We start from the raw sequence: 22,767 nt of genomic DNA on the forward strand, positions 1-22,767 counted from the left end.
TAACGTTAGTAATTAATGTAAATTAAGTTTTTCACTATAAATACACATTGTTGTAAAATAGATGTTGTAACTCTTAAGTCTCGTTAAGTTTTATAATGATTTCAATAAATTATATCATGGAAGACTTGCGTTTTTGTCATACAATTTTGTATAAATACAGGTACTATGATTAAATATTATCCTATCAACTCTCAAGCGATCGAATTTGACCGCGTAAACAATAGATTTCCAAGAATACGCGATCGAAGGATATAGAAGTTAATAAAACGATTGAAATTATTGCAGTTATACCAGCGTTGCCAGATTTTTTTTGTGCCAAGTCGGGACTTTGGAACTTTGTGAGGGAAAAAGCGGGATTCTTCAGTCAAAAGCGGGACAAAGAAAACAAAGGCCTAAAATCAAAAGTTTTTGAATTTTTATCCTTTTACTTGCGTTAAAATAACGTTTACGTGACAATAGATAGCTAAAGTAGTCAAAGAAACTCCACCCCTCTACCTCCCACAATACGTATCTTCAATACGCACGTATCTTCAATACGCACGTATCTTCAGTACGCACGTATCTTCAATACCTTTCTTTCTCAGCTCGCTGCAGGTACGTTCGGGCTTTCCCCGAAAAGCAGGACTGAGCCTGTCCCGCGCGAGACATTTAATTTAGATGAAAAAAATCGGGACATCCCGCCAAAATCGGGACGTCTGGCAACGCTGAGATATATTTTAAATCATATAGCAGCTTTTATTTCAGCTATTTTAGGTTATATTTTTCAAAATATATTGCTATTAACCCAGTAATTCTGTGACTCGGCTATTCGGCTAACTTCAATTTATATTTTGTCACCAACGGCTACATTCATTCCATACCCTTTGCTGCAGCTAGCGCCACTCTTGGAGGATTTTTTAACTGTTATTTACTGCGTACAGCTGGACACTTTTTCAAATATCCCCCATATAAGATAGTTCTCCTCCATCTACCCTCCATAACTGTCATAAAGGATGTTTTGGCGGATGGATGACATTGACACGAGGGATGTATAATGAAAAATGAATGACGATATAGACAAGAAAAAACATATTAGAATAATTAGTGGGTAGGTCAAAAAAATTGAACGCAAACACCTCTTCATACGTTATGCGCTCCTGATATGTACTTCATTGTTTAAAACAAATGGGCTGATCACATCATTGAGTAGATAGTGTCCAATTATTCCTGGTTCTGTTCTGTCGCATGTAAAAGATTCAAATAAAACAATTGAAATACTAAAGCGCTATTTATTAATTCACAATTTATTTAATCACAGTGTCTTATAAGTTATAAATATTAAGCAGTGCAATATTACAATATTCACAACACAACATGGCTTTCAAACATAAACACTAGAGCCTTCACAAACTTATTAGTTGTTTTATTGAGTTTGTCTCCGTCATTCGATATCATGTTAGAAAGAGAAACTTACAAATATATTCTCAAGAGACTTGTCTCTTGAGAATATATTTGTAAGTTTCTCTTACAAATATATTCTCAAAGTAAAAATAAGATAGCGAAACAGCCCCTAAAATTGTCAACTTAAGACAAAACTAATTAAAAATGCCCAATTTCTTAAACGGATAATAATTTCAATTTGATTTGAAATTATTCTCCGTTTCAATTCATTTTGATGAAAATTTATTTGCTATTGTATTCCTAAACACACCGGCAAAATTAGAGGAACATAACAAAATTTTCAATTTTTTTTAAATTGTTCACTGATTTTTATATATTTATTTATTTATTTACTGATTGATTATTAAAAAATTAATTTTATATAAATTTAGGGCATAAAAACGTGAAAAATAGAAAAAAATCAGCAAAAATCAAAAAATTAAGAAAATCTTTGAAATTTCAGTAGTAAGTTTTTAAGATAAATTCTCCATTTTTATTAAAGAAATGCCATGTTAAAAGCGTGTAATGCCTTCTATGGATCTCAAGAGGGCCAGGATACGCCATTCCATGCTTGCATTTTAATAGTCAATCATTTCCTGTGGGATATTCTCCTACTCCTCCAGTAGCGCCAACTCGAGCTCCTGGACACATTTTGGAGCTGGAGTTTTAACTCGTACCGTTCACCCATTGATGTGCCACACGTCTTCAATCGGATCCACATCCGTATCCGGATCCGTAGACCACGCTGGCCTCTCCACCTGGGCTACGCCAGCATCGTTTAGGTAATAATGCCCGATTTTCTTACTCTATGGACGCACATAAAATTGAAATTACTACCTAAAACTGTGTAAAAGGCATACCACGCAGTTCCAGGATGTCGGTGCTATAGCACTGTACTGTCAAAGTACCATCATCTATAATCATCAGCTCCATGCGGGCTCCAAATCATATGCAACTCCAAACCATTACGGAGCCTGCATCATAGGCCACTGTTTCCGGTAAGTTTGATGGCCTGTAGCTTTCCTTATGATTTATCCATCCTACGACATCGTAGGATGATTTGATAAATCGAATTTTTGCGAAAATTCTAGGGATTTCGCGAAAACACGGATTTATCAAATCATCCTACGACATCCACATTCTTTATCGCCTGTCAATACAATGTACACAGAATTTGCTCCCATCACTGTACAGCACAAGATTTCACTCACTTGTCTAATTTTGATGTTCACGCGCAAATCTTAGCCTGGCTCTTCGGTGTCCTGTCTCAAGTTTTGGTGCCCTTGCTGGCACTTTTGAGTTTAATTTAACTTCTTTGAGTCTTCTTCTTACTGTACAATCACTTACACGTTCATCTTGGACCTGTTCCGACAGGTTTCATGTCTGCATAGCAGTTTGAGGTCGATTTCTTAAGTTTTGTTTCCTTACAAAATGGTCATCCTGAACCATTGTCACCCGATATCTGCCTTGTTCTCGTCTCCGAACGTAAGATCCAGTCTCTCTGAAGCGTTGAAAGTTACGATGAACCACGGAAGCCGACACACCTAAGGCCTGACTGACCGAACGGTAGGTGTGACATTTCTCTATCGTGGTTACAGCTCTAGCTGTCGCAGATGCTGGGAAATCACTAATTTTGTATCTAAGCAATGTGTTCTTCCAAAAACCAAACAATCAAATGAGCTGAGCATACCTTTCACCCCGCTAAAACGCCATTCTTATCAGGAACACTTACAACGTCAATAATCGAAAAACACTTATTAGGGCATAATTGCTATAAAAACCTGTCAACTTGCCAGTTTTGTTCAATATTTTATTTCTTGAATGAGCTTAGAAGCTATAAAAAAGACTTTCAGACAGCCCGACCCACTTGAGTTCAAGTTTTGGCCCTTTTTACCTATGTTCCGCTAATTTTGCCAGTGTGTGTATATTTATTGCACAGTTCAATTTTAAATTGGCGCAATTTTAGAAACCCATACAGAGATTTGTATATATTTATATAAAAACGGAGTGTTAATTATTTAAATTTTTTATGATATTATTGATTTCTTAAACGCAAACAGCGGCTGGAATAATATAAGGCTTAATTTGTACTGGAGCAGAGCGTCGCGACGAGTTATTTTTGTCTATAGCATATTCGTCTCTATTGACCTATTTTTTAAGGTGACGCCTTGATAATTTGGCTGCAGCGATATCGATTTTTCTCAACAATGGCTAAAGTTAAGAAATTAAAGTTCAGTGTCAGTATTTATCATGTACTTATCTTTGAATTAACCATAGCATATTAACACGATTGGTCAATTTTTATAACACAATAATTAATCAAAAAGACCTCTATAAAAACAGGGATTCTAATTTTGCCAACAGAGGAGAGTGATTTTAAGCTTCCAAAATGTTTACATAGATTAGTTCAAGCATACACTATAATTTGCCCACAGCTTATATGAAATATATTTATAGTTTTTAAATTACGCGACAAAAACCATTTTGTCGCTTACGCCCTTTCCATTTCTTGCTGTTCCATTTCTTGTTTTCTATGGACTATGAGAGGCCGGCCCGCAGCCCGCAGCCCGAGACAAGCGATCTAAAACATATCCAAAACGATTTTTTAACCCTAACGCGGCGTCACCTTAAGTACTAACTCCTGTTATGAAAATATGCTAGCGCGCGTCGGCGCATTCGCTCTTCGACTCTTCTATATTTGCATATCAGAGTACTTTAATATAGAATAGTAGAGATGTACGTTTATACGTGGGAGAGCCATGCTTCAGCACGAATGGGCCGGCTCGACCGGAGAAATACCACGTTCTCACAGAAAACCGGCGTGAAACAGCGCTTGCGCTGTGTTTCGCCGAGTGAGTGAGTTTACCGCAGGCCCAATCCCCTACCCTATTCTCTTCCCTGTCCTCCCCTATTCCGTTCCCTTCTCTCTCCTATTACCCTATTCCCTCTTAAAAGGCCGGCAACTCACCTGCAGCTCTTCTGATGCTGCGAGTGTCCATGGGCGACGGATGTTGCTTTCCATCAGGTGACCCGTTTGCTCGTTTGCCCCCTTATTTCATAAAAAAAAAAATGTATATACCTTGACGAAAAACATGTCGCGTCGCTCCGACTCTGTCCAAGTGTGAGACCTAAAATTCACCTCAGAAATCCGATATTCTTACAATAAAAATGGGATACAAAACTCATTGCCCTGTTATCTATTTGTGGCAATGCCAGCAATAGTAAATTGCTCCCAATCCATAACAACCAATATTTCGGGATATACACATATTACGATTTACGGTACAGCCTTTATAATAATATTATAAGAGAGAACCTCATATTTTTGTTTACATTGCCATAATGTACCTTTTAATAATTATTAATACCGTTATCTTTAAAAGTATACCTAATTATGAGCTAAAAATCTAATACAATACAACATGATTTTTGTTCTAATATGAATTGGCTTTGCCATTCGTTTAGGCACGGCTCTGAGTAGGCGATTCCTATTTTTAAATAGTGCTGTTAAATATCTTAAACAAAAACATATTATTATTACAAAAATTCATATTATGACACAAATTATAATATTATATTATATTATACCTACAAGGATGTGGCACATGGATGACAGTTGACAGTGTCATGGAGGCTGTGAAACAGCTGTCACACAAAATGACAATGACAGGAGAGAGTGAGCGCAAAACAGCCGTCTTTTACAATTTGGCTACACGCCAAAACATCCTTGCAGGGTTGTATGTTTTGTTACTCACCACAAAAAAAATTGTCTCTTACGTTAACGCTAAAAATAAAAATGTAAATTTTAATTTTATTTAAAATGTAAATTTGAGGTAAAAATTATAATTAATTTATTAGAAATTATAGATTCATGCATTTCTAAATCACGTGAACACTGTACTTATTCAATATCATTTAAATGGAATGTATAAAAACATAGTTACTCTGCAAATCGAGTGTAGACTGTAGACCGTACTAAGTTTAAAATTTTAGTATTTGGATATGTAAGTTGTAAGGTTTGATCCTGTTTTTGATACTTAATTGCATCATTTCACATCGAATATCTAATTTAAAACTGAAGAAAGCTGCTTGCTTGTTGATTAAATATCATGCTTACTCTTTCTTTCTTCGTAACAATCAAACATTTCAATAACACTATCTGTCGCACTCAGAGGCGAATATTAAAAAAAAATACTTAAGGTAAATGACTAGTAGATTGGACAGTACCAGTCATTGGAAAAAGCCAAAAAAAGCACAAAAACACCAAATGACATAAGAAACACATATGTCATTGAAAACACCATACTTATTAATGTTGCTTTAAAAAATTCCTGTTTTTAAAGTAAAAGAACGCCTGTTTTTAAAGCAACATTAATGAATAATGAATGAATGAATAAGCCCTATCCATTATCTGTCGAACTCTTCATTAAATTGAAGTTTAATCATCATAATGTCTCTACAGAGCGCGGCCGTAAGAGCCTGATTAGTGATTACACCTACCGAGGAGAGTTGGGAGACAGTGCAAACAGACGATTTGATTGGCCAAGAGCACTGTTTAGCACTCTACTCGATAGGTGTAATCAAGCCCTAACAGACATTGGTAAAATGAAGCTATTCATTGCTTGTCAAAATATATGCCCTTGTCTTTCATAGATACGAAGAAAGAAAGAGATAACGATTTATTCTCTCCATAATAAACTTTTTACCAGATGTAAGTTTTAAAATAGTAAAAATGTTTGGCATTCTTTATCACTAAACTTTTAAAACCATTCACTAATAAAATTATTGATCATTATTTAAAAATAAACTTAACAAAGAACTGCAAAGTTCATTATTGTATGTAAGTATACTACTTAGGGTAAATTTATAATAGAGCAGAATCGAAGCGCAGCGAAGCGAATTCCCAAAAACTGTACACAGAAAATTCAACCTTAACTCCAGAACGTAACGCACTTCTGCGAAATCAACCAGCGTTGGTCGGGTCGGGCGCATGCGCGCGAATTCGCCCAGATGCGCCCGCGCCTTTTAAAGTTCTCAGATGTAATGTGTGCGTTAACGCTTTGGACATAAGGTTGGATTTGCTATGTTCAGTTTTGATACTTCGCTTTGATGCGCTTCGACTCTGCGCTAACATAAATTGACCCTTATAATACAATATTTAATTATAAATAAATAATATTCTAGATACATACTAATTACTAACTAGTAACTACGTTATTGTTAAATCGTGCTGCTACCCTTTACTTAGTGCCTATAAAAATCCAGTTCTGGACGCCGACATAACAAATTAATATTATGCGTAATACAGGAATAAAGTCCGGCCGTCGGATAGAGAGAAATTTAGTCATCGACTTACAATAATTGTTCGTCTCTTTAACACATAAACAAAAATATCGTTGCCGGGCTCACATGACATGTAAAGGTGATCGCACGTTTATCAGCACGCACACGCCGAACGCGCTGCATTTTAGCATAGGTTGTATGAAATGATGTGAAACTCCGCACATTCGTACGCGCCGCATTTCGTGTTCTAGCGTTGCGTTCGACGCGTACGGTGCGAACAAATATGCGATCAGCGTAATGTGGAAACCAGATGCCTGTTTCACCACTTCCTGATCAGTGCCGGATAGGCTATCCACCACTTAACTTGACAGATAGAGTATGGAGAATCTGTCGAATAAGTTGTGGATATCCTATCCGGCACTTTATCAGAAAGTGGTGAAACAGGCTTCAAATAATATATTATTATGTCGCGTGTTTAAATGAGCAGCTAAAGATCAATGGCCAAATTTCTTTCTATGCAGCGACCGGACTTTATTAGTTAAACATTTAGAGCAATTTATAAGTTGGTATGCATAAGTCATTTTACTGAAGTCAACAAATGAAATATCTTAATGAATAAAACACATACATGTAGCTACTGTATAATAAAGGGCTCGCTATGCCACTTATATAAATATATAATATGTATATAAAGATTATATACTTAATATCGCTGATTTCTACATTATAATAACTATCAAAACATGTAACATGAAACTAGGTAACAAAGATTTTGCATAATATTATAAAGTATTTAAATTTTAAAGTCTGAATAATAAATACTACTGACAAAATATCTAGAGTACTTACTACTGAGTAAGCAAAACAGTATATTACCTATTTTAATTTCAACAACAATACATTAGCTATACAAAATTGTATTGTCAAGTGACTTTTCCAATGTGTCAAAGACAAGCAGACATTGTATTCACTGTATGAATGTTTATATTAGTAAGGTAGAAAGTACTTTAAGGGCCTGTTTCACCACTTCCTGATAAAGTGCCGGATAGGCTATCTACTACTTTTTTAACAAATTCTCCATACTCTATCTGTCAAGTTTAGTGGTGGATAGCCTATCCGGTACTTATCAAGAAGTGGTGAAACAGGCCCTAAATGTCATAAAATTTTAAAAGAATATCTGTCAAGTTTAGTGGTGGATAGCCTATCCGGTACTTATCAAGAAGTGGTGAAACAGGCCCTAAATGTCATAAAATTTTAAAAGAATTGTAGACCAAAAAGTAACCAAACGCATAAGATTATAATTCTTATTTACAAAAAAGTAGTACGATACCTAACAAATTACAAAATCTTTGGTTTTCAAATTTTGCTTGTATCACATACAAATATTAGTAACATACAAAAACAAAACCATTCGCTTCATACACATCGATAGCTTATAGCTTAACTGACAATATATATCTGTCTCTTTCTTGCAGGTGTGAAAGTGCTACCTACTATCGCTTTACTACAACGGTTATTCAGGATTACTGTTTATTTGTCTTGTTTAACTTGTCGTTTATCTTTAAATAGGACTTTAATCCGACATTAAAGACCTTGGATACACTCCATATCCTATCACAGTGTAACTTAGTAATCTCATAATAATTACAAAATTTTGACTAATCATAATGCGAGAGAGAGACAGACAGTGTTGTCAATATTTAAGCTGTAACGCCTCTGGTCCACCGACGCAGTTCGCTGCGAAACAACGGCGAACCGATTTACTGTCTCATCTGCCACACGACAATGCGTTATATTGCATCTCGCTCTATTCCTGTTTCGCATTTGTTTTGCCACTGTTTCGCAGCGAACTGCGTCGGTGGACTAGAGGCGTATTATATGTACTCGTTTAAGATCTATTTAAAAATGAAGGACGGATTTTAAGTCACTGTACACAACCGCTGGTATTTGGTGCAGTGGCCTCAATAGGCCCTAAGGCTAGGCCCTTCTTGGGGTTCTATAAAACTATTCATGAGGAATATTTAAGTTTAACCGTCAATAAAGCCTATACTGAGAAGGTAAAAATTTTCAACTACACTACGAATTACCTGATTGGTTATATTTAGAAGTTTTAGAACATTTGTTATTTTTTACAAGTATTCCAGGGGCCTGATTCACAATTCAATTTAGATTCGACAACTTTACGCATGACTGCCAATAAGAGCCCGTCACTTCCAATAGCGTTGACCAATAACCGCTCAGTAAATTTTCGTAATACGAATCGTACTGAAATTGGGAATCAAGCCATTGGTCAGTTTATTATAACATCACAGTTTATGAGAAACCCAATTCAGTGTAGGTTTTCTAATAAATACTTGTAGCAAACAAAATATACGAAATTGCATTAAGGGGTCCTAAAAATTTAGATTAGAGTCGTAACTATTAATTTGTTTTTATACCTTTTCCCTTTTTACATCTACTACTACTATGCTATCTATAAGCTGCCTACAGTAGTTATATAAAAGTGTAAAACATGCGTGGCTATGCCACTGATAACTTGGACCCACAGATCACACAGGCTATGCTACTGGAAACTAAACTTTGCCCGATACCCAGAGGTAACGTTAGTAAGATTATTAATGCCTGCCTGTGGCAACTGGCAGTAATAACCAGCCATAATTAGTATAAACATCAACTATCATGTGATATCCTTCATTTTGAAGTTTGAACTTTTTAATCACAATTTTAAAACGCACAAATGTCACAATTTTGACAGATGAACTTTTTAAATTGCATTTAAAGGGTTCGATCCTCAATTTAAAGGCCATAGTCAGAATTTATGTTCATAACACAAATGTTTATGTCCTGTGCACTGTGGTACCCGTTGCCCTGCCCAAAGGTATTGGTTATACCCTGATCTAGGAGTCAAAAAACCTGGAGCAGCAGGCAGACCGGAGGCTGACTGCGGGGGAGCCGTGCAGCGTCACCGTGTCCGGATTGTGGAACATGCGGAGTTCCCTCTCGGCCTTCTGCTCAAGGTCAGCCCATCTGGAGGTTAAAAAAATCAAGATAAGAGTAAAAAATAAATATTACTTACTTTATCTATTCTGCTATCAGAGAATTCGATTCCTGGCCAGATGGCGGACCTAAGTAACTTGGTCGCGTTAAGTCAAACCCATCCGACTGATCATAGCTAACATTGAATTGACGTAAAAGCCGACCAAAGGACTGCCTATCATCAATTTCCTCGATGGTACAATGGCGTTAGTGCAAAGTTCGTGTATCGCGCGGCGGAGACTTTTTGCAATCAAGCTGTCGTATGTCCATCCTCAGGACTCATAGTATAGTCTGTCAAGAAAGTGAAGAACTTAAAAAGTGGCAACATCGTAGTGTCATCCCTTTCATATCAATCTAAGAAAAAAGGGATGACACTACGATATTGCCACTATACAATTTCTTCACTTTCTTGACGGACTATACTTATCCACATACGTCACACATATTGCATCCAAATCGGATCCAATTAGACAAAAGGCCATAGGGTCAATGTACAAATTCCTACGCGTTTTGTGACCTGGAAAATTATTTTAAAATATACAATATTATCGTCTTTAAAGTTCTTGAGAAGTATAAAACAGTTACACGGATAAAATTTTGAGATACAAGTTACAACCTAAAACCTTTTGTCGGTAGTTGGAGGCACGTAATCTTTTTTATCAACGGTCGTAGTCAAACCATATAAAAACTACACCATATAGCAAGGTCAACCTTGGACAATTTGTACATGCTGAGGTGTGACTGTGAGCAAATTTTATGACGTCATAAATCATTACTCAATACTCATTGCCTTGGAACTTTAAAGTAGGAACTACATAATATAACACAGATGATTGTGCTTATTTGGTTAGCTGCTTACGGTTTTAAATTTAAGTAGATATTATTTCCATGTTTAACACCCTTATGTCAACGCCTATAAGTATCATTCCAGTTTTCACCTTCGTAGAAGCTCTAACAATACTAAAAATAATTTACTTATTAGTTGCCAATAGAATGCTAAGCTAAGATAAGTATATATAATATTATTATTTATATAATATTAACTTATTACAAGTTATTACTAAGGTTTATACTTGCTTTATTTTAATCTCATACTTACTAAATAATAAATAGTCATTATGTTAGAATCAAAACTTAGTATACCCAATATCTACGTCTGAATACGCCACTGAGAAGTCATTATAAAACCAATATCATTGTTGACTAAGATAACACAACCAATTGTTTTCTTGTGGCCTCAATTTTGTAAACATGTAATTGCATATGAGGTAAGCTAATGTACAGTAAATCAAATAGCTTTTGTATACAATTTTACCGGAAATTAACTTACTCACACAATCCTGTACTAATAAGTAATATTATAAATGCGAAGGTGTGTCTGTTTGTCTGTTACTTCTTTACGGCTAAACTCCATTTGTATGAAAACGAGCGTGTCACTTTTTTCCTTCCTACTGTGACCTACCGATGATTAGAATCGTGTCCATCTTGGCCAACGTTTCTATTTGAATTTCTACAGCTCAATACGGCACTTCTAGGCATTTAGGCATTTTTAAAATTCCGATTGACGTCCGATTCTGTTAGCCTAAAGAACAGACTTTCGAAAGACGAGCATAGCTCGTCGTTTGGGAACGCGATATGGCACGCGAAGTACATACACATGCGGTATCTATCTTGATCTATGTCTGTGGGCTAAACCGATGGTAATGGGATACTTTAACCAAATTTGACAGACAGGAAAGGACTTCGGATAGATTTTGTTCTGAAGAATGTTACTGCTCCCGCGCCACAAACTAATTTTCGCAACAGAACTAATTTTCGTAAATGTATACTTATTTGAGTTTTTTTTATCTTCATCTTATTTTTAACCCTTATGACTTATGAGCATTAAGTTTTTTAATGCTTCGATTGTGGGAATCACAGACACAATAGATATTCAATTGTAGTGCGGCCGCCGGGGGCCGCTTGGGGCTTGATGAGTTTGTTTAAGTAAGCAACTATACCTTTGCACAGCCAGCGAGAATGCCTCGACCACATTGTTGTCAGTTTTGGCGGAAGTCTCCAGGTATGTGGAGATCTTGTTCTCCTCGCACCACTGTTTCAGCTGGTCGTGACTCACTTCCCGGTCCTTTGATGGTACATCTGACTGGAATAAAAAATAAATAAAAATAAATCATCAGGGTCGACAATCTTAGTACCACGGACGTAAAAAAAGTATTTTTACGTCCGTGCTTAGTACTATGAAACTGAAAATTTTACTACTATTAGTAAGCTAAATAATGAAGCAACCAAAAAGCATTGCATTGTAATGCTATAACCATTTATGTCTATGGCTATAACGGACTTTATAATTTGGTAGCATTACGTAGCGCTAGTAGACTACGACACTCAAACATAGATGGCGCGTAATTTCATGCCGTAGGAGTATGACTTATGAGTGTTCTGTGATCTATGTCTTTGATCTTGCATCACAAGAAAAATGTCTGCCATAACATTGCGTTATTATTTCTTCTTGTAATCCCGTTCCTTTTTAATTATCCCAATAATAAACTGTGCTCTGTGTCATGTAGCGTCAGCACGGCGACCAGCGGAAATGCGAAAGTATGGACAAACTGTGGAAATAAACCTAAGGTGCCGTTCCGATCTTTTTTCGTTCCGAAAAATTCAATTAAAATGCCACTTTATGACACACTATAGTATATGTCATAATGTACGATATTATTTGAATTTTTGGAACTATAGTCTGTCATAAAGTGGCTTTTTAATTGAATTATTCGGAACTAAAAAAGATCGGAACGGCACCTTAAGTTCATCTCCACAGTTTGTGACTATAGTCTGTCATAAAGTGGCATTTTAATTGAATTTTTGGAAACGAAAAAAGATCGGAACGGCACCTTAGGTTTATTTCCACAGTTTGTCCATACTTTCGCATTTCCGCTGGTCGCCGTGCTAGCACTACTGTAAGAGCTTCCTGCGTTTCTTGTGCTTCTCCCCGTTCTTTAGTGCTCTGAAAATTTTGTGATAGCGACTTTGTATTATTTTGATGTGATTTATACATAAAGGCAAAAAGTCTGTACCAAAGAAGAAATAAATAGCTAATACCATTTACGTGTTTTATTTTGTTTTTTTCTTATGTGTTACGATTGTATCTAGCTATATAGGTACCTAAAAATATATAGCTATGTATGTAGGCTTCCGCTTGAATCGAAACACGATGTAGTTCAGACACTTACTATCAGACGGCGCCACTAGTAGTTTCCCGTCTAGGCCGTTGAGTTATATCTCTATTTCTATATATAATAAAGTACTCTGTGCAAATCATGGTGTGGGTTAAAGCCTGATAAACATTCTTTTTTTTTTTCGCGGAAAATGTATGGTTCAGTGATCAACGTAATTTCTCTATGACAAAAATATAATGCAGCATCTGGTTAAATTATATTTGTAATGCTAATCCTGTTCTACCTTAAGGTAAGACTTCTTCTAAATATTTCTACTTATTTACATACACGGTACCCCAATGACCTATAAAGGTGAACTAGTGACATTGTACATCGATCACAGCTGCTGTACAAAGGGGGGTATTATATTATCATTTCTATGATCATATATAGGATCCAATATATATGATCATTTGATCATATCTGCTTATTACATTATCATAATTCATTGATCCTATTTTACGTCATATGTGGTTTCAATAGCCAATGGAGAGCGCTAACGCTGACAGGTATTGACGTCAGAGTTACTAGATCTCAGAGAATTCGATGTGTAAAAAGACATCGTCATTTTTAATATGGCTTGTTTTTTGTTATTTCAGCAAGATTATCCAAGTATAATTAGAAAAATAATTACATTACATTATTTGAAACATATTAACGAACAAGAAATTAAAAACTCTTTTTTACTTATATTAAATAACTGGCAACACCTATTTCTATGACCGTATAGGATCCAATCTCTCAGCAAATGTCAAAAATCTATGATCAAGGAAGAAATGAATCATATGTCTACAGTGTGTAACAAAAATAAGTGATAATACTTTAGGGTGTGTACGTGTTGGTCTTTCAGCGCTACTACTTACACAGTGAACTCTCTACAAGGAACATGTACACACCCTAATTATCACTTATTTTTGTTACACCCTGTATATTACATTATCCAATATCATTGACTCAATGATCTCGGATCCAATATATATGATAATCTAATATCTCCCAAAGACAAATACAATTGCTTAATATTCAAATGCACAAAAGTCACACAAAACTCTTTAAAGGCAAGACTGAAGACAGTGATGAAACATGTAAAAAACTTAATTATACTCTCAAAGTAACAACTTTATTCTTTACTGTAATGTTTTAGTATATTATTCACTATTCAGGATGTTAACTGTGCATAATATATAGGCCTCTTGGATATCTCTAGTGGCGCGGCGAGTGGTAGATTCAGGCAACACGTGGGTGTCAGAGTGCAATCAGCTGTGAAATACGGTTTACTAGTTATAAATGAAAACACGATGAAAACGTTAAAAAGTGCTCTGGATAAGGAAAATATGGGCGGTACGAGGTACTGTTGTGTTGTAGGGTGCAAAATTTCCCAATCTCGGATTCGTGAATTAACGTTTTATTCGTTTCTGAGACGGAATTGGGAAACGTATCGAAATCAACATGCCGATTATTAATCATGCTTAAATCTAAATCTCGCATGAATATTTATAAAATATCACGTGCAAGTTATTTTTAATATCATTGTTTTATGTATAATTGTAATTGAAAAAACGATATAAATAAAATTATTGTCGGTTCAATATTTATTACTAATTCCTTCAATATTCACTTTCGCATTTATAATATAATCATATTAATATACTAATTACTGATATTACTAATTTACTAATAATATTATAAGTGCGAAAGTGTGTCTGTCTGTTACCTCTTAACGCCTAAACTGCTGAATAGATTTTGCTGAAATTTGGCATGGATAACTCCATAATATATTCTTAAGAGTCCCGAAAAAGGACACAGACAGTGGCTTAACTATAAGATCCGGGGCCCGTGGCAAATTGATGGGGCTCTATCAGTAAAAATCGTCACGTTTATAATAAACAATATTATGTACTTAAAAATTTTTGCCCATTTGGGTCGGGGGCCCGTGGCATTTTGCCAGCCCTATATTTACGCCACTGGACATAGGATACTTTTTGTCTCGGGAAAATGTACGGTTCCCGAATCCCTCGCGGTTACTCCGTTGTGCAAGAGTTATGGCACAACGGAGTTGCGGGCGTCATCTAGTACATTTATTATATATTACATATTAATCATAAAAATCAAAGAAAAACTTCTTTGATAATGAAATACATCTGCATTATCCATTTTTATTTTGGATGTATGGTTGAAAAGTTTCTGAAAATATATTTGTTTAGATAATTCAATACATAGCTCCACTTTCACGTCGTACAGTCGATTACCTACTGGTCTGTGGTATTACTTTTACACGGATGATTCGTTCTCCATCATCATGGATTTCGAAGACTTCATGAACATGATTGCTTTGGAATTAGTTTGTGCTCTATAATTTTTAATTAGGTAAACAACCTGTTTTTAGTAATAAGTAACAACTAAGAAGATGATCTTACAAATAAAAAAATACAAAATAAAAAATCATAATCAATGAATTTGAAAGAATATTTCATGATCGTGTATATTTAAGCAAATATAGCTTTCGATAAGTACTGATTTTCCGCGGAAAAAGTCTGCGGAAATATTATGAAGTCCACAATCAATAATAATTTGGCTCATTACTTTTTATTGTGCTAAAAATATAAACAATTACCAAAAAAGTGCAGTGACTTGTATGAGAATCATATGAGAAAAGCGCCCGTGAGTTTCCGCCGTCAACCGACCCGCGGCGTTGCCGTAGCTTAGCAACGATATCCAAGAGGCCTATTATGCATAGTCAACATCCTGATATAATCCATACTAATATTATAAATGCGAAAGTGTGTCTGTCTGTCTGTCTGTTACCTCTTCACGCCTAAACCGCTGAACCGATTTTGCTGAAATTTGGTATGGAGATACTTTGAGTCCCGGGGAAGGACATAGGACACTTTTTATCCATGTATACCTAGTTCCTGTTAAAATTTTAGCATATGGGCGATTCCGCTAGAGACGACCCTTGACACGAATTTTTAAATTACAGCATTTGTTACATTTTTTCATTAAATTATAAATAAAAAGTTGTATATTTACTAGCAAAAGAACTTTTATCAGTAAATATATAAATTTGAATGATTTATAACATTCTGAAGTGATATCATCTAACGGCGCGAGAAAAACTGCTTATGCCACACATGACTATTTTTACTACAAATCACTACTCGTATCTTGAAGTTGAATTTCACAAGTTTATGTATATAACATAAGTTTATATTTCTGCGCAAAAAAATAAACAATTTTGAATTAGTTTTCAAACATTATTAAACAAAAGTTGCCAGTGTTGCACCCGCGATAAAAAAGGTACAAAAGTTTAGTTTTCTCGCAAAAATAAATTGTTAATAATTTGAAACTTTGTAAAAGTAAGGAGAATTGAGAGGGAAATAGGAATTAATCATTGGAATAAACTATTTTATGGTATTTAATGAAAAAACAGTACCTTAAAAGTGGTTGCACCCGCGATCGAAGCAGTACAATTGCAAAAGCGACAATTTATTTTTTGACTATTCTAGTAATTTTCGTCATATTTAATATTATTAAGGTAAACAATAACGTTAAATTATATTTGTTATCAATACTTTTCATGTTATTACAAGATTTATAAAAATTTCAATAGAGTCACATCGTGTTTTATATTTTCAGATATATTTCAAGTATTACTTAACAGATGTTTCAAATGATGATTAATCTTCTTTTATTTTCAAACATTTTAAAAGACATGCTAGAAATGACGTAAAAAAATCATATATATTCATTATTTTTCTTTAAAAAAATATTTTTACTTATAATTTTCCCATATTCTTTTAAATTATAGATATTAATTTTGAATTCAATGCTTGCTGTAGTTCGGTTTTACAACAATACATCGAAAAACGTTTGCCTAAGTTACATTATTAAATTGTTTTTAGTGATTTAGACGATTTATTTTCACAGTTCGATAAATGACTGATAATTAAAAAATAACAAAATTTTAAGTAGTATTATTACAACTTACTAATAATATCATGTATGGCATATCAAAAATGTAGAAATTAGTAGCAGACTTATGAGTAAATTCAATTTCTTTAGACTTGTTGCACCCGCGATATTCTGATGTTGCACCCGCGATCGTGGAAATTGTTAATAATTCCTAGTACTAATAAATTAAATTAATTGTATCTAGTTAAATCATTTCTTTGTCTTATACACTTTTGAAATATGGGTTAGTAAATTACTAAAATATACGCGTTAAAGTAAAAAACCGTGTTGGATATGTCTTAGATTGCTTGTTTTAGGCCGGCCCGTCCTCTCATAGCAAGCAATGGAACAGCAAAAAATGAAAAGGGCGTAAGCGACAAAATGGTTTTTGTCGCGTAATTTAAAAACCATAATATAAAATATTATATAATACATTTCATAAATATCTATGGGCATGAACGGTTCTTCCGCGATAAACGAATTTTGGCGCAACGGAGTTGCGGGCGTCATCTAGTATGTATAATGTATATATAATATGATAACTATAATACTCCCCACACCAGTTTCAGTGACGGTGGCCGGTTTCATTGAAACCAGACCAGGTACGCAGGAGTAATTTTATAGTGCCCAAGTGTGTGCGCAGTACACAAGAGTAAAGGAAAGTAAAGGAATAGAGAGTTCTATTCCTTTACTTTCCTTTACTCTCATAACCCAGTGGGACGGAAGACCGACACGACTGGCGAGAGATCAGGCGCAGGACCGACGTTTTACATGCCCATCCAAACCAAACTTGGAAATAATATGTTTCCAACGCAGGATTCCAACCCACGACCTCCGGAGTCGAGAGCGACGCTCTAACCACTAGACCACGGAGGCGATGGTATGATAACTATATGTATAGTATAAAAGTATTAAGACTGGATTGCACCAGAGGCGTGGGTAAAGTTAAAGTTATGGTTATAGTTAAGGTAAATGTAACTTTAACTTTACCCTTAACTTTGCCCGGACAAATTGACAGATGACAGCTGATCCAACAAGGTTATACATGGGCGTGGGCGGGGGCGCTGCTGGTAAAGGAGAACTGTCAAAAATTGCGGCTTTTGTATGATGACAGCGTTAGTTCCTTTTTTCGCCACATGCATTTAAAACCTTGTCGAGCTCTATGGTAATAGTTAAATATGGCGTCTTGATGGCGTCCATTTTTAACTTTACCCAAAGATTTGACATTTTGCACTGTAGTCAAAGTTAAAGTTAAAGTTAGTTGGTGCAATCCAGTCTAAATATATTTCCATTGTCTGGTATCCATAACACAAGTCCTTTAGGTACTTAGCACGGGGCCAGACTGACCTGGTGTGAAGCGTCCATAGATATTATTATTATTAAACTCTCCTTCTGCAATTGGAAACATATAATAGGGCTTTAGAATAACATTGCTACTCTTACCTTATTACCGACCACAATAAATGGAAACTTCTCTATTCCATTCTTAACTCCAGCATAATGCAGAAACTCATTCATCCAAGTTTTTATATTATTGAAGGAACTTCTGTCATCTATTGCATAGGCCAATATACAAATGTCTGTGCCTCGATAAAATGGGGTCCTTAGGGATTTGAACCTTTCCTGACCAGCAGTGTCCCATATCTGAAAGGTGTCCATTTTTGTACCACTATTTCTCAGCTTGGGCTTTCAGAATTATATACTTCCAATATAGCATTTTTTAATGCCAGATATATGGCACATTGATTTGTTTTTTTTATTACATTTAAATTAAATAAAAACCATTTTAATGGTTACTAATGGTAAGCAAAAAAACAATGACTGAGACATGGAACTTATATTCAAATGATAACCACAGACCCATGACTCAGCACAGAAACTAGTACACAGTTGTTTTGATAACCATATTATTGCAAACTGGTTTTATTGGGGCTAGATTTGAACACTAATTAATTTAATTTTGGATGTCAAAGATTTTGAAATCGGCTTTACTGACACAAAAGAAATGAAAAACAAGGTACTTATAGTTTATGGGCAATAAAACCGGCATATCAATAATATCCATAATAGACTTATTATGAAACCCTTAATGTTCAATTAATAACAGGGAGATAAAATGACTCGTAAGCATATTACATGTACACTAAAAGTATGGTGAATATCTAATAAAATCTACCAACCTGTAAAGTATATGATTTACCATTAACTTCTACCACTTTATTCATAAATTCCACGCCTATCGTGTGGAAGTTGTGGTCGTCGAAGTGGTTAGAGATGAACCTGCTCATCAAACATGATTTTCCAACACCACCATCGCCCAATATAACAATTTTTAACAGAACATTCTTGTTCGCAGTCCTCCCGAAACCTTGATCATTTTCGTCAGCCATCACGTCTTTGTTGTACACATAATATTCTAATACACTTTGTCACGTCTTATTGGAACAACCTTGAAGATTCAGTAAAATACCACTGTTTAATTAATGAAGCGTTTATAAAACACGCAATCTTCGCATCAGCGAGATCTTTGGTTATGACTAACTGTTGAAGATCGAGTATTTGAAGCACGATATTCGAGATAATTATTTTAATAACATCCTGCTAGTCGTAAAAGAGTAGTTTCACTAAAATAAATTAATAAAACAGCTGTTCAAAACTTTTGGTTTTGGAAACTGCACAAATGTCAATGTCAAATGACAGTTGTCCAAACCATAAACATTTTTTTTTATTCGTCCCGGTCGGGACAGGCAAAGGGAGCGTTGCCCATACAGCCATGCTATGTTTTCCAAACCATAGACAACAGCTGCAAAATGTTGTCTATTATGGAAATTACTTGAAAAAATAAAAAACAATATTTGATACAATAATTATTTTTATAACATTTTAAAATATAATATTTAATAAATTTTTAATATTATCCTTATTATAAACAATTATTGATAAGAAAATAAGATAACAAAGTATTATGCAGCTGATAGCGACATCTATTGATATTATGTAGGACTATGATCTAATTCTTAGTAATTTTGTTTTATTTCTACGTCGCTAGATGTCACTATGTAGCTATTTGTTTTCAATTTGTCAAAAGATGTCAGTTCGCTCGAGTAAGTTTTATTCCGCTTTGTTTTGCGGAGGTGAAAGGACATGGCTTAGTTGTAGGTTTACTTTTACAAGTTTGTTCAATGTTTTTCTTTACAAAGAAAATTTCTGTGTGAATCGATATCGCGTTCGGTGAACAGTGCTCGTAGTTTTCGTTTCGGACTGCTATATTGTGTCGGGCGATACAGAAAAAAGTTGGATTTGCGCAATCGTGAGGGACTCGAAGTCAATAAACTCGTCGGTGATATTTTATGGGAAAGGTGTGCCGCGGCTGATACCTGTTCGTGACAGGAGAGCGCACGAGGCCGGGATGTGGTGCGGTGGGAGCATGGTGCGGCGGCGTTAACGGTGAGTAGTGTCGCGGTGATCAGCGCGGGGCGCGCGGGGCGGGCGCGGCGTGCATTCACCTCTGACCCGCGCGCCTCAAGGTCGGTGCGCCGCCTGAAGGTCGCTCGTCACGTGACGTGGAGGGTGCCCACCCCACACCCCCCGCACCTCGCCCCCGGCGAACGTAAACCGCCCCGCCGCGTTTTGTTTGGGTGGACTGTCGCGCACACAATACTTAAATTTTTTTCTTATTCGAAATGCAGTTGTGTATCTGGTTTTTTTATGAATGTTCTTTTTGTATACTAACAAGTACAGTTTAAGTTGTTGTAGTATTTGTCTGCGATTCTTTAATACTTTATAAAATATCTTAAACATTTTTTAATTAAGTAAGTATATTATATTTTGATTTTTCAGCGTTACCTATAGTAACGCTGAAAAATCAAATTTATTACATTATATAATAAGTATATAGAATTTTTCCAAAAGAAACAATATTATTCGTTATTATGACTATTATTCGTTATGACTTAAAAAAATCTAAATTACTTTAAATACAGTTTAAAAACCTACCTAGACAAAATGACGTGCGATACGACGATGAGCTAAATGTTATTAAGCTAAAACAAACTTAGAATAAGCACTAAAATATGACCAAGTATGAAGCAAGACAAGACAAGGTGCGAATTGCGAACGAGTCCTTTGACAGGCGAGCTAGCCACCAAGGCTGCAGCATACTAATGAACCAAGTTATAACTTATAAGCTAATAAGCTTTACCGTTACTTCAACACTATAATAATAATCATCAGCTAGTATATCCCACAAGTACATTGTGTGGTACACTTTACGGAAAATCTATCACGCCCATAGAATTATTATGTACGTTACGTATGAACATAGCAATTTTTATTTATAATAATAATATGTAGATGCGTTATCATCAGTCAGTCAAGGTATGACGACGCGAGCCGTCACAAAGCTCGGCTTTAAGCTAGTTTTACGAAATGTAGATGAATGACACGGGCTAATATAGTAGTACCTGTAAGTACGTTGCTTTAACTTGATTGCTTTAACCTAATTTTAACTTGCTTTTTTAAGGTTTTAGATGTAGCAAAAATTAGGCCAAAGTCTTTTTTAGGGTTCCGTACCTAAAGGGTTACTAAGACTTCGTTCTCTGTCCGTCTGTCTGTCTCCAGGCTATAACTCAAGAACGGTAATAGCTGGAAAGTTGAAATATTCACAGATTATGTAAGTATATCTGTTGCCGCTATAACAACAAATACTAAAAATAAAATAAAGTTTATATTTAAGATCCCATACAAGAAATGTGTTTTTTTGCCTTTATGGCTCTTTTTATTAATAATGGCAACAGGTAGGTACTTGAATTTTTCACAAATTCCTTAGTTATATGGGTATTATATTATTTAATAGTAATATTAAAATAAAATAAATATTTAAGGGGGGCTCCCATACAAAAACACAGTTTTTGGCCTAATTTTTCTCTATTTAAACAGTACGGAACCCTTTGTGCGCGTCACCGTCTCGCACTTAGCCGATTATTTGAGAATTACGTAAATAATAGGCATAATATTAAAAGATATCGAGCTAACCCCATCTCTTTTTCCATCGTTTCCACTCATTCTGCAGTTTTTGGAAAAAAAATGAATGAACGCATACTCTACTATATTGGAGTTGATACTTACGGCTGCAATTAGAGAGTTCACTAATTAATAAATTTCCTGCCAAACTATTTATTAAATAAATGTCTCTGATCTCGGTCGTCAGAAGAATGCCAGGTATCTATTTTTTTTAATTAAGAATATTATTATGATTCATTTTGATTCAAAATACCTAATATTTTTCGTATGTTGTCTATGGTCAATTAAGAATACCGGGCCCCAGTCAGACACGTTCCACCGGCAAAAAACGGTGCACATCAAGGTTAAACCTGATGTAACAATTATATTTCAACGTTCAACACAATTTTAACATTTAGAATAGGATTTCCTAGTTTTAAAATGGCTTTTACATGTTTTTTTCCTGGCAGGTATTAGTAAAAGGATAGTACAAGTAAGTCGTTATTATAGGAATATTTAATATTAAGAGCGTTTACGTCGTACGCATAAATTCAAGTTTCATGTAATTCAGTGCACTTTTATTCACACAGAAGCAAGTGCGACTGTGTGCGTGAGTTGGTTCATTATAGTCAAATCAAAAGATTTTGATCCGTGCGGAATGCGGATGCAATGTCGATGCGAGTCGATTTATTATTATTGATTATGATTTACTATTACATTTTAGCATACTATTACTACCATAGACTTAATAGGTATATACTGTCGTATAGACCACCTGATAACCCGAAAATGCGTGACCATTTTCGATCTGTCAATGTGTGCGTGTGCTAGTGATGTATATTTTACTATCGATAGTATAGTA

At 35.2% G+C, this 22,767-nt stretch overlaps 2 protein-coding genes across 2 annotated transcripts in view; one reads left to right on the plus strand and one right to left on the minus strand.

Annotated features, from left to right (window-relative positions):
- Positions 1–9,495: 9,495 nt before the first annotated feature.
- LOC121729325 (ras-related protein Rab-9A) lies at positions 9,496–19,505 on the minus strand. Its single transcript, XM_042117799.1, has 4 exons — positions 19,085–19,505; positions 18,348–18,548; positions 11,739–11,881; positions 9,496–9,729 (listed from the first exon to the last, which is right to left on the minus strand). Exons 1-4 carry the CDS (start codon positions 19,292–19,294, stop codon positions 9,600–9,602), a joined length of 684 nt encoding a protein of 227 aa, XP_041973733.1. The 5' UTR covers positions 19,295–19,505; the 3' UTR covers positions 9,496–9,599.
- Positions 19,506–20,035: 530 nt separating this feature from the next.
- LOC121729324 (nuclear hormone receptor FTZ-F1 beta) overlaps positions 20,036–22,767 on the plus strand; it is a 41,195-nt gene continuing 38,463 nt past the window's right edge. Inside the window, exon 1 of the mRNA XM_042117798.1 lies at positions 20,036–20,351. The gene's annotated coding sequence lies outside the window, so the exon portion shown is untranslated. The remainder of the gene's footprint in view (positions 20,352–22,767) is intronic.

The sequence above is a fragment of the Aricia agestis genome, chromosome 8 (assembly GCF_905147365.1).
Source record: "Aricia agestis chromosome 8, ilAriAges1.1, whole genome shotgun sequence".
Classification (NCBI taxonomy): domain Eukaryota; kingdom Metazoa; phylum Arthropoda; class Insecta; order Lepidoptera; family Lycaenidae; genus Aricia; species Aricia agestis.

Coding starts and splice junctions, on each gene's coding strand:
- LOC121729325 (XM_042117799.1), bottom strand. CDS start 19,294: ATGGCTGACGAAAATGATCAAGGTTTCGGGAGGACTGCGAACAAGAAT. Junction 11,882..18,347: donor TTATTGTGGTCGGTAATAAG/GTAAGAGTAGCA, acceptor TTTTTATTCCAG/TCAGATGTACCATCAAAGGA. Junction 9,730..11,738: donor TTCTCGCTGGCTGTGCAAAG/GTATAGTTGCTT, acceptor TTTAACCTCCAG/ATGGGCTGACCTTGAGCAGA.